At 43.6% G+C, this 13,217-nt stretch overlaps 1 protein-coding gene across 1 annotated transcript in view; it reads right to left on the minus strand.

The window, feature by feature from the left end:
* Glurb (metabotropic glutamate receptor B) overlaps window positions 1-11,798 on the minus strand; it is a 259,577-nt gene extending 247,779 nt beyond the window's left edge. The window contains exon 1 of the mRNA XM_078176793.1: window positions 6,224-11,798. Within this exon, the coding sequence (XP_078032919.1) occupies window positions 6,224-11,798 (5,575 nt within the window). The remainder of the gene's footprint in view (window positions 1-6,223) is intronic.
* Window positions 11,799-13,217: the final 1,419 nt, after the last annotated feature.

The raw sequence follows: 13,217 nt of genomic DNA on the forward strand, positions 1-13,217 counted from the left end.
ATAATATATTGAACATGCGCATCATAGACTATTGTATCGACTATTACAAAGAACGTAACTTAAAAAAATACATTGAAATACATAGCCGCCTTGAAAACGATTAACCAAGAGAATTGTGGTAAATATTTGTTCACAAAGGATTTAATTATACTGGCGAATTGAAAAGTTTGCTTTAGTGGGTTCAATAATTGCTCTTACTATATTAATATTTTCTGTCAAATAGTAATCCATTTTATTTTGCAACTGGATGAAAAGCGAGGTTCATTAATGTTTTATTTTTCGGTGAAAAAAGAAATCGTGCAGCGAGCAGGTTTGCGCACGGTAAATACGGGGCTGCTTTAATTCTGATAGCCGTGCTTGCATCAGAATGTTGTAATATCGCCGCAGGTAACCTTAACGTCCTCTTTCGCGATACGGGATACGATAGCGGTTTGACGTGTGCAACGCGTTTAATTAAAAAACCGTTTTCCCTTCTTACGGGGCCCCACGTCGGGTTTTGTTCCTTCGCCGTCGTGTTTTACGGTTCACGGCTCTCTCGACGTCGAAACGATAGCTGAAGCAGCTCGACCGATGTTCTCGTTTAATCTGGTCGAACCTCGTCGCCGTGGCAGCACTGAAAAGCTTGTGGCACTCCCGGCTATGATAACAAAAACGTGGGTGAGCGTGTTAATTAAAATGTGGCAGTAATTTGTTAAATGGTTTAGTTCAATCTCCGGTGAAACTCGCACGCACGTGGGAACGGAAGCTCCGCGTGTGCATGTTTTATTTGGACGCAGGAAGTGTGATTAAATGTCCAATATTCGAAACTGCGTTGGAAGAGCCGCGGGGAGAGAGAGAGAGAGAAAGAGAGAGAGAGAGAGAGAGAGAGAGGGAAGCGTTGCGGGTAATAAATATTACTGCAGAATTTTAATCATCGAAGCGTAGCGAGAATATCCAGCTGGTTGGCAGTTCAATAGTCTGAATGATCGATATTTGTTTGCCTTCGGTTAATTCATTGTTCATTCTTCCGTCTGTCCGCAACAGATTTTCGTAACATTGATGTTATTGTAAAACATTTTAAAATGTTCGGTTTTTCATATTTTCGTACCCTTTTGTTTATTTTGTGAAGTGAAGTGGTAATCAGTTTGGGAAAGGTAATGTTTAATGTATTTGAGTGTTGTTGATTGAATCTGTGGTTCGAGAACAATATTGGTTAGAAAAATTCTGTAAAGATTGGTTACAGGTTAAATGAATTAGACTTCAATTTCTCTGTAATTTCTTTAAGAGTTAGTATTGAATAGTTAGAATTGACTAAGTTGATTATGTGACTTATTATTGATGAAATTAGTAGAATTAGTGACTCTTTAGTCAGACAAAGTGGTATATGATATATACTACATTTAATAAGATAAAGTTAAACCATGCATAAACTGAATATTGTCGCAATTCGTTATTGACTATATTAGTACAAATTCAGTATAAACTCGTTAGTAGTCAGAGTAAATTATATATCAGACTTGGACCACATTATTTACAACTTCCACTAACTTCTTAAATTCTGTCTGTTCCCATATAAAAATCTATTAACTTATTCTTCGAGCAGTGAACACTACCAGTCCTTGTCAGTAGTATACGCACACCACTGATCAGACAAATCTTACAGAAAATTCTTACGCATACTTTTCGATCTTAATACACAGACCAATTTCCCTACATTTTTCCACGCTAAAACTTCTTGTCAGATCGTCGAAAACTCGAATAAAATACATATTTTCCCCAGCGTACGTTCAATCTCTTTTGTCCCATATAATGAACCCAGTCAATCCGCTCGTTGACTTTCCGGCCCGCGACTAACAGAACTTTCGGAGTCGCGTGATTTACTTGATAAACCATGGGAGCCAGCGATGAATAATAGGTCGGTGCCGGAGAAAGGGGGAAATTCATCAAGCGGGAAAGTTTACGGTAATTTCGCCGAGCTCCCCCGCAGTCGGGGGAGGCATTTTTCTCGCGGCAGAAATTTTCCATATGGAACATCGGAACACGGCGCGGTTTCGGGCGAAGTATTGCCAGCATCAGAACTTTCTGTCTGGCCTTTAAAGTTTTCGCGGGCGGGTTTCTGGGAGGACAAGGCTCTGCGGAGTCCATGCGACGATTTCGACAGTGAAGAAGCGTCGCGTCGGGAATGCTCGATGGGAGCCGTTCATTTGTGGCGGCGGTGTTCCTCGTCGACGGTAATGACCTGGCTACCTGGGGAATACGTGAACGAAAGTTGTCCTCCGACATTGGAAAAAGCAAACGTCTCGGAGCAGGACGATGTCGTGCGCGATTAATCAACCCGATCGAACTGTCGTACTCGTTGACTTATACTGTTTGCTCGATTCTTGATGCTAGACAAAATAAGTGGCTGAGAAGTTGGAGATTCTTAGCGGAATTAATGCCTGAAATTGAGATTTCTATGAAAAGAAGATCGGATCAGAAATCCGAGAGCTAAATATAAACGCAGCTCGATGAAAATTTTGCAAATAAGTCTCAACTGTTTTGGAAAGACAGCGTAATGAAGCTTTCTGAGAGATGAAGAAGGTAATAGGGCAGAACAGTTCATATAATACACAATAAATCTAATCTATTGATTTCATATAAAAAAAAGGAAGAAACATATAGGACACTCTGTTATACTTCTTAAAGCACTCTGCAATATTAGAAGAAGCAAACGTCTCAGAAATTGGCGAACATTCGACCGAATAATAAGTCATCTGTATTATTGATCTCCCTGACATTAAATCTCCTTTTCTCCTACAATCACTTCATCACTTAGTCATAAATATCACATATCTTCTTTCCTCATAGATATATTTCAATGAACACTAATTAAATATTTATTATATAATAAATATACTTATCTGATTTATTATATTATATAATTTCGTACCTCTCCGTAAAATCATTATTTCCCGGAGTTTCTCAATTTTCTACAGTATCTTAATGCGAACTGTCATTTAATACGCGATCAGCAAACTCCGTTTTATTCACGCCGGTTTTCTCTGCAGAAAGATTCAGCTGCTTGTACCGTAATCATGAAGTTTCATGAAGTTCGTACCAGTTGAATCGATGCCACGGTCCCTCGGCGGCGAAATTTTCCGTGCCGGCGATTCGCAAGCAACAGCTACGCCACTGATTAAGCGAATCTTCATGCGAGCCGAAGTTTTCAATGGGCAGGTATGCACGGTATAATGTAATATTCTGAATGCAGTTTCGCATAAAATGACGGTAATTCTGTTCGACGGAATTGGCGGGGCCGCTGTAGAGGGTCGTCGAAGACCGGCGGAATTAATTGTCCCGAATGCGATAATTAGGAGCAACGAGCGAAAGTATTAACTTCCGAATAAATGACCCTCCGCGAGCTGTTAATATGAACTGCTCTCTCCATCCTTCTCCCTCTATCTCTCTCGCTCTCTTTTTCTCTCGGTATTGAAGGCAGGAGAGAGTAATTAAAACGAACAGCGCAGCCCCGTTCTTGGCACGGCCGGTTTACCTTTTGTTTCTCGCACCCGTGAAAAACCGCGCGCCGCGTTTTTCAACGGCAGGACACAAAAGTGTCACCGTGAGAAATTAAGTAATGTTTCCGGGGACGGCGTCGATGTCTGCCAGCACCTGGCGTAATTCGAATAGAGCGTTCTCGAAGAATTTCGCTGGATAAACCAGCGAGACCCACGTGGCCCATGTGGCAGAAATAAAATATTCGAAGTGTGAGATGTAAAAAATCTTCTGAAAGTCTTTTTTCTACGGGTATAGCTATTTGTAGTTAAAATTATATCTCGAAGTTTAACCCTTTCGATGCGAACACCCTGCGTGCCCTGACATTTCTGCTTTGCGAGGTGAAACAATGAAAATTCGCACTTAGCACATGGTCAGTCCTCCTTTGTATGAAAATTTTCCTAAGTGTTAGATATAAACTGTGCTAAAAAGTGTTGTTTGTAGCTTTAATATTAAATGATATTTGTATAAAATTTGATTAATTATATCAGTCATCACATGGATGCCGGATATATCTAGCGCTCGTACCGAAAGGGTTAATGAAAAAATTGATGTACTTCTTTTGCAATCGTACGCCATACTTTTACAAATTTTTTGTACTTTAATTTTATAATTTTTTTTTTGTCGGGTGTTTATGAACTTCAGAGGAACTTGTGAATAAAATACCTTATATATAATACATTATATTTATGATAATGCTTGTGCTTTCTTCTATTTTTAGACTTATATATATCATATATCCGAAATATGTAGTTGCTTCAAAGTTACACAGTAAATTAATTAAAATAAAATTGTTTAAACTGGCAATTTTTAAATCTGGATATATAGATTTATAATTGTTCATTTTCCCTTGCAAACATTTTTTTTATATTTAAAAAGAAATTCGTTCCATAGAAAATTAAGGTCCGATATTACTATCGGTTTAATGGGCTGAGTCGATTTAATTGGAAACGATAAAAAGCCTTTTATTTAACGAAGAATTAATAAAGAATTAATTATAGAATTAATTAAACATTTTAACTACTTTTTAATAAAACCGTATCCTCTTCATCAAACGAGAGATCTGCATATATTCTTTAACAAATTATTCGATGTTTTATATCAAATTACAACACTGAAAGATAACGTTGCAATCATTTCTCTGCTGCTGTTGCATTCGAGCCAGATGCACTCTGCTAAAATTCCACTGTCTCGTCGCTCAGTATCAGAAATTTCATTATTAATTAAATTATCCTTCTTCGAAGCAATTTCCGAAACATCCGCGCAGAGGTCCGACAAGCCGCTGGCGAAATTTTAGTACTCTTCGGAGCGCGTAAGTAATTTCCTCGAACTACAAAGTAGATCTGTTTAAAAATTGGTTGGAACAGGTCAGGCGCAGAGCTCGTGCTGGCGGTATGTAAATATGTAACAAACGCGGAAATTTCGTACGCGAATTTACGTTACAAGGAGAGATCAGTATGCAGAACATTTTCCTGGGTGCATAGAAAACCTTTAAGAATATTTATCAATGCTACATCTGCTTATCAATTCTATTCGACGTTATTAATATTTTTGTAAGTTACGTTTCTGTTCACGAAAATTGTTACCAAACTTTTTAAACTACGTTCTGTATTACCCTTCCTTTTATAGTGACGGATTTCGTTGAAATTTCTGAAGGCTCCTTGAGCAACAGTCAGACTGGGTAGGAAGCTTTTTTCACGGTCGTTAAGATAGAAATACGTACTGTTCTGCTTTTTGTATAAAAGTAAACTAAATTTAAAGAACAAAATGCGAACGTTTCGGTCGCAGCGGTATTTTAATGAAAGCGGTACGTTAATGATCCTTCGGTACAAAATATGCACAGACACACGGTAAAGACCCATGAATATAGAAAACGAGGTTACATGTTAGAGTGCTTTCTACGTTTTCCGTGACGCGTGTCCCACAATACTCCATAAATGACTTGGGTCACGTTGAATTGATCGGTACCGAATTCGTGGATGCTCTCAAGAAAACATGATACATAAATATTTTAATAAAAATAAGAGAGAAATATCCACAAGACAAGTGTTTGGTTTTTAAATTATTACATTATTGAATGAATGTTTTAAGGAGAATTTCTTCGCTTCTTAGCGTTAACTAAAATAGTTGAATATCTCTGTTGAAAAATTGTGCAGTAACTACTAAATACTTATTTTATAAACATCGATACCCACTTTCGTCTTATGTTATCGTGATTATGCGAAAAATCTTGTTTGAGCTATGACAGAATTATAATACGAAGAAAGTTCTTAAAAATATGTAAAGTGCTGTTTAAATTCATTTTATTCTTACAATTATCTTATAAAACAATGCAGAAAAAATGTAAAGTACCCTACACTTTCAAATGATTTCTGAAAGATAACGATATATTCATTTCTATCGAAATTAGTAGCCCGCGAATATGGTCCATTTGCGAGTCATTCGACGCGATTTCAAATTCTATCTTCTCCATCTTACATCACAACGTATAGAACGTTGCTACACAATGTTACATCGCAGATCCATCAGCTTCGGCAACGGTATCCGCCCCCGAAGCTAATATACCCTGCGACGACTCATCGCTCAAACCAGCATTCCTATCCACGCTACCAGCATGCCTTCCAGAATTAGTACACGGCTGAATATCCCGTCAATCATAATCCCCGGTCGATGCCAGCTAAGTAAGACGAATGCAAACAGATGCACCTACCTTTGATGAAGTCCACAGCCATCTCCAACCCGTAGGTGTCCTTGTCGCAGTCATCGAGAATGTGTGCGCCGATTTTCACCCCGGGCACAAAGTCTTGGTCGTTCAGCCAGTCCAGGGTGTACAGCATCGCTTCCAAAGCTTGTACACCACCTTGCGGCATCACGGGGCCACAGGTGATGGAGTCCTCTCTCTCGTGCACCATCATCAGACCGCCCAACACGAGATCACCCTCGACGACCGCGCTGTGTTTCACCGGCCAATTTCGACGTTCCAGGTCGTGCGACGAAGCGTTATCGGATCCCGCTAGCTCGTCGTCCAGGCTCAAACGGACGTCGTCCTCGTTTTCCAAGCTGGCAACCGTGGAGTCAAGCTCCGTCGAGCGATCCGGGTCCTCGTTGCTCAAAGACGGCGACGAGGCTTCTCTATCCCGGCCGCTATCTGTCCAAGACACCGGGTCGAATTCCTTGCTCGACAAAGTCACCGGTTCGTAGATCTCACTCGGCGCAATCGATCGATCCCTTATAGAGCCCGACGTGGTTCCTATTGGGACGCCAACAGGACTCATCTTTGAAGATGTAACAGCTGGAAGGACGTCGGTGCTGTTCGGCGAAGCCGTCGAACTCGGTTCGTAATTTTTCAAGGACTTCGATCGCTTTTCTTTTCGAATGCCTTGCATCCTGGAAGTATCGGCGACCTTTTCGTCGTCAGGCATCGATCCTTTATTTTGATACAACGATCCATGTTCCTCCGATGCAATTACCGAAGCGGTTTGTCGTTCATTAGCTTCGTCGTCGAAACCCGGCCGATAATCCGGCTTTAACGAGATTGATTCGGCCTCCGCTTCTTTCGCTACAGTTTTTAAGGACTCCGGGGAGTTTTCGAGACGTTGGCCGTCCGTCGAGGTCACCGGGTCTTCGATCCACGTAGTCACTGGCTCGTAGATTTCGCTCGTAATGCCCGATTGATCTTCTGCAGTTCCCGACGTGGTCGGTCCCGGGATCTCGTCGGAACTAATCTCGGTGGATGCATCAGCTGATAAGGGGTCAGTGGTATTCGATAAAGTTGCGGGACTCGGTTCGAGACTTTTCAAGGATCCCGATCTATTTTCTTTTCGGAGTGCTCCGATCCTGGGAGGATTAGCGACCGGCTCGTCATCGGACGTCGATTCTCTGTTTTGATTCAAAGACCCGGGCCCTTCGGAAACAATTACCGAGCCGTCGACCCGCCGCTCATTAACTTCCTCGTCGAAAGCCCGCCGATAATTCGGCTTTAACGAGATCGATTCGACGTTTGCTCCTTTTGCCACGGTTTTCGAGGACCCGCGCGACGCTCTCGAGACGGTCTCGTTAGCCTCGGGATTAATTATGGCCTCCGTAGACTGGTACTCCGGATTTTCGGAGTTGTTCGAATTCCTCGGATATCCTTTCGCCGGCTCTCGCCGCGCCGATCGATCGCCTGCTATTTCGTCGTTCCTCGCCAGGAGCCGGCTCTCTCTCTCCACGTCGGCAGTGTTCATATCGCTCTTCGAGTACGCGGAATTTCGCCCGATCGCCTGGCTGCCACGCTCGGAATCCGTGGGAGCGTTCCCAGACTCCTTTGTTGCGTCCTTCGACGTCGATCTTTTCATCGATGATGCCGCCGCGGGTTCCCTTTTAACTTTCTTATCAGCCCGCTCCCGTTCCTCTCGAGCTTCTTTATCCGCCGCATCGTTATTTTTATTAAGTGTATCGTTGGTCGCGGGATAGAGGATGCTTTTTGCTCGCGGGACTCGATCGTCCTTTGGATCGGCGGTTGCAGAGGTCGATTCATTGTTGGCCGAGACCGTGCGGCCAGCCGAAATTTCGTTTGCCGTCTCATTCTGCTGGTATTTAGGCGATTGCGATGGTCTAGTTGATTCGACGACTGTTTCTTTAACAAGAGCTGGCAAATTTGCTGGACTGCTGCTGTTTGGTGTACTTTGGTTCGGCTCGGTGATGGTGGTTCCGTGCCTGTATATGCGATTGATTCGGCGAGCTGATTGCTCGCCGTTAGTGCTGTTTCGTTTGCTGTGATTCGTTGGATGTACTGGCCCATTGTTCGAAACATTTCGGCTATTCTTGTCAATGTTGCTCTGCATACTCGATTGCAGGTTATTCGTACGAGTGCGGTCAAAGTGGAATTTTTCAGCTAGAACACCTGTTTCTTTATTGTGACTCGACTTATTCAATGCACTTTGATTATCCTTGTCGCTATTATTTCGATTGCTCGAGTCTTTATTGTGGTTCGATGAGTGTATAAATCCTTTATTCGATGCAGACCCATTCGTCTTCTGAATGTCACTTTTCAGAGTAGGATGTTGAGTATCCTTGCGATTGTTCCCATTGTGTAAATCTTTGACTTGAACGTTTTGTCCATTGTCACTTACCAAATCAAGGAGTCCTTCATTTATCGTGCTTTGACTATTTCCGTCAATGTTACCTTTCCCAGGAACGTAATTTTCACTTCGTCCACTATAATCCAACTTCCGTGCTACCTCACCCTTGTCACTTATTGAAAAACCTGGTCCACGATTCGACACACTATAACGACCCCTCCCACCGTCACTTTTCCCACCGAATTGCCCATCGTCCACACGATCACGCCCATCGTCCTCACTGAATCGCCCTTCGCTGAATCGTTCACTAAATCGTTCCTCGGCACTCTTCCGAACGCCATGATCCACCCTATTTATATCATAACTCCCAGAATCGGTAGCCCTAGCCATCTGGCCATTACCCTTATCTCCCCAAGCCCGTTCGTTAAACTTTAAATCGTCCGACCCATCAGTCGGCACGTAATCATTCCTCTGATTCTCGCCGGAACACCGCTCGCCCCGCCCGGCCTCGCCACGACGATCTCCTCGATCCTCATTGGCAGTATAATTGGATCTATCTGTTCCCGGCTCTCGATTATCCTTATCACGGCCGTTCGGTCCACTCAACTTCACATTTTTCTCAGCGCAATCTATCCCGGCGAAGTCCCCATTACCGGCAGCTACGGTCGCAACCCTCAAATCCTCGTTAGCAGCTCGCCGCGTATCTGATCGATCCTCTGGATCAGCAGCTGGCACGATTAACGCCGCGTTCTCGAGCCCTGTGCCCTTTAAACTCGCGGTCGTGTTGCTCGGAGTTCTCGCTGTCGTCGCGGTCGTCGCAAGAAACTCGTTAGCAACACCCGAACCGTGGAATCCTTTGCCAGGCGGATCGGTCGCCTCGAATTCCCCGTTTTTCCGGCTGATTGAAGGACGATCGGAAGCGAAACGGGAGTCGAGGATGGCTTCGGGATCAGCCGGTGTAGATACCGTTGAACAAGGCCTGCCATTGTCTTCCAGAACCTCGCTGTTTGCCGTCGACCTTTGTTCCGGCGAGACGCCAGACGACGACGCTCGTTCCGCCACCGACGCCGCGGATTTACAAGACGCGCCGACCTCTTCCCGCCCGGTAACATGCCCTTCGTCTTCTCGTCTCTCGGGACTGCGGTTCGTGGATCCCGGCTCAAACGGTGACCGAGATTCCGCCGGGTTTATTCCCGTTTCGTGGGGATCCGCGGTCGAGCCACTTTGTTGCGACGAGGTCTCCGCATTCCTGCGAGCACGACGCTTACCGGCTAGCAGACTGTACAGAGATCTGTCGTCTCTGGCTTTCGGTCTCCAAAGATACAATAGTCGTGGCTGGCTCGCAACTTTTGGACCCGCTGCAGGATTTACGGGAAGATCGGAGTGCGACTCGGTTGCGGAAACTAGAAACTGTAGACGATCAGCTTCGAACTTTCGTCGATAGTGTTCTGGTGCTTCTTTCGAGGATGCTGCGAACTGTGGGAGCAGTTTATCTTCGAAGTTCTGCTGCTTGGAGGGTTCGCCGGATCCTCTAAAATCTGAGAAGTGCTGTTGGTAATTAACGTCTAGTTTCTTGTCCGAGATTTTTGCTTCTTTTTCTCCGCCAGTTAAGACCTGCGGCTTCTGATCCTCCTCTTCAGCAGTGTTTAAGAATTCTGGAAACTGAGGTTGACTTTCCGCATCATTATTTTTGGATTCTTGAAACGTTTTAGTCTCTGCCGTAGTAGGTCCTTGTAAATATACGTTCCCATGATGTGTATTGATTTCTACTTGCTTATCTTCTAAGATTGTTCCTGATGAGTACGAAAAGTGTTGTTGCCGATCGACTATCTTCTTGGCTCCATTTTTATTGGACCCCGGAAAGTTCGAATTCTTCAGCTTTTTTCTGGACTTCGAAAATACCCGAACTTCCTTTTTCCTCGATCGAGAAATCTTTGACACTTGCTGATTAATATTTGCCCTCTCCGTAGAGTCCGTAGTCCCTTGAGTCTCTTTATTCAATGATCTGAACAATTCTGAACCATTCTGATTAGCATCAGACTTCTTGCCAAACTCTGAAAAGACATCTTCTTTCGAAGAACCGAGCTCTCCGAGAGCAACCTTCTTCCTAGAACGTGCATACATCAGATCGCTATCTTTTCTCAAACCATTCTCCCCATGCCGCTCACCCAGCTCCTTCCTAATCTCCTCGACACTTCCACGAACAGATCCCCCAGTCTTCCCCCGAGCGGTCTGAATCACTTCACTACCAATCGACGCATGTCTCCCAAACTGATCCTCATCGCCTATTGCATATCCACTGCCAACGTCTCCCCCAGATCCGACCCCAGCACCACCGAATCCAATATCAACCCCATCGAGAATGTTTCCAGCAACCGGATCGGTAGATTCACCGTCTCCCGGTGAATTTTCGAAACCGGTTCTCGTTTCGCCATCACCTCGGGACTTCGCCACGGTGTCATCATCGTGGGAACTGCTCTCTACGTGACCGTAATACCTACGACCCCGGTGCGACAGACCGCCACGGAATCCTTGTCCGTCCCTCCCCTCGTCGTGGATCCCACTTCTTCCATTGGGGAAGGTTGACGTTTCCCTCACGGTCTCGCGATCTTTGTGTATCACGTCGTCGATCGTCCCAGGCGATATGTTCACCTTCTCGCGATAGATCCAGGATAAACGTCGTTCCGCCGAAGCTTGCGACGTGCCGACCGTTTCCTGGTTCTCGTCGACGCTACCTAGCGATCTGTTCGCCGTCTGCGATCGATCCTGTAACACCTGGGTGGCGATCGATTCCGTGGAATCCTCACCGGAGCTGGCGTCGACAGACTTTTCAGCTTCTCCGTATGACCCTGCATTTCCTGGATTTTCCTCGACACGGTCGACCAGATTCGCATGTTGAGTAGTGCTCTGCCAGGTGATGTCAGAGTAGCTGCTGGTTATCCAACCGGTCTGACGATCGTTTTTACTTAGAGAATTCGGCTCGTTGCTTCTCGATGGGTACGATGCCGGTCCAGCGGCTGTTTCGTCGCGATATGTCGCGTCTGTTTCGTCGACGGCGCCGACGCCGTGTAACGAGCCACGATTAACGTGATACGGTGACCCGCTGCGGTCTATCCTGCTGCCATAAACGACCGGCACACGCTCCCGAGCCGAACCGTGACGCAGAATCGGCAGCGCCGTCGAAACGGCCAGAATGGCCAGCCAACAGTTGTTCCGACGCATCACCTTTCTCCCCTGGCGGTCATGTCTCGAGCCTGGAACAGAGACAATTAATAGACGATTAGAATTGAGAGGAGTCGGCGATGACGGTGCTTATGGATTTCGATCCGGTCGAGATTACACGGGCGGCTGGCAATCAGCGAGTTCAATGTGTTGGAAGAGGATTTGAAACGCTGGTTTTGGGGATGGATGGGGCGGATGTTAATCTAACTTTATTTTCTGCGAATCGAATTCGCGAAAGCTCCTTTGTAGCAGAAAGTTTGATTTTCGGTTCGAAATTGCGATTGCTGAATAGGAAGTTGCTTCGCGGAGTTATTATGGCGTCGTGAAAGGCTTAAGCTGCTTGTTAATAGACGCGATTCAACTTTCGGTTGAATTGATTTATGGGGCACTGGGATTATCGTTGATTGATGACTGTCGGTGTACGAAGATTCTGTGCGTCATGTAATTATAGTTAACACGTTCTATGACGAGCTATTTTTACTCTTTACTCTAGTCATTTGTTATTTCACTAAAACTAGCTATATTATCTGTAATCATTAATAATCGTATATAATAATAAAACAAATTCATGAAGATTCATTCTTGCGGTGGAAATTAAATCTTTCATTCTAGATTTGTTATAAACTATTTTTTATCCCATTAAATAAATATGCACGTACTATCGGTGGTACACGTAGCACGGAATGTGTTAATAAATAATTTTGGTAAGGTGGTACTCTTGAATAAATTTTATCATCTTAGTGTTTCAAATCTCTATGGGTAGGTATTGTTATATTGGGTGAAAATAATTGGTGTAATTAAACATTGACGAGTGCAGAAACACTACATTCAGATAATATAAATTAATAAGGAATTTGCTAGCTTTGAATAGGTAAATTTACTGTGACGTGTGCAATTAATTTTTTAAAGTGTAATAGATAATTGATTGGGAGGAAGAAACAATGGAAAAAGACGGGATACTCGTGGCTAAAATTAAATACAAAGATAAAGACAAAGTTAAGGAAAAGTAATTAAATATAATGTGTTATAGTCGGTTAACTGACACTTCATAGTTAGACAAGTACTTACAGGATCTATAATATATTGATTTAAACTTTCACTGAAATATTGATTTCAACTTGTACTAAAATATTCATTCCGTTATTTATTAAAATATTGATTCCGATATTTGTTAAAATATTGATTTAATAACACCGATTTTGATTTTTATTAAAACGTTGGCATGGACTTTTACGCAAAGATTGCTTTGGTCTTTTTATAAAACATTGATACAGACTCTTATTGAAATATTGATTTTTACTTTTATTAAAACGTGCGCATGGATTTTTATTAAAACATTGGCATGAAACTTTAATAAACGATTGATTCAGTTTTTGTAGAAACATTGATTCAGACTTTTATTGAAACACTGAGTTGTAC

The sequence above is a fragment of the Augochlora pura genome, chromosome 3 (assembly GCF_028453695.1).
Source record: "Augochlora pura isolate Apur16 chromosome 3, APUR_v2.2.1, whole genome shotgun sequence".
In the NCBI taxonomy this organism is placed as follows: domain Eukaryota; kingdom Metazoa; phylum Arthropoda; class Insecta; order Hymenoptera; family Halictidae; genus Augochlora; species Augochlora pura.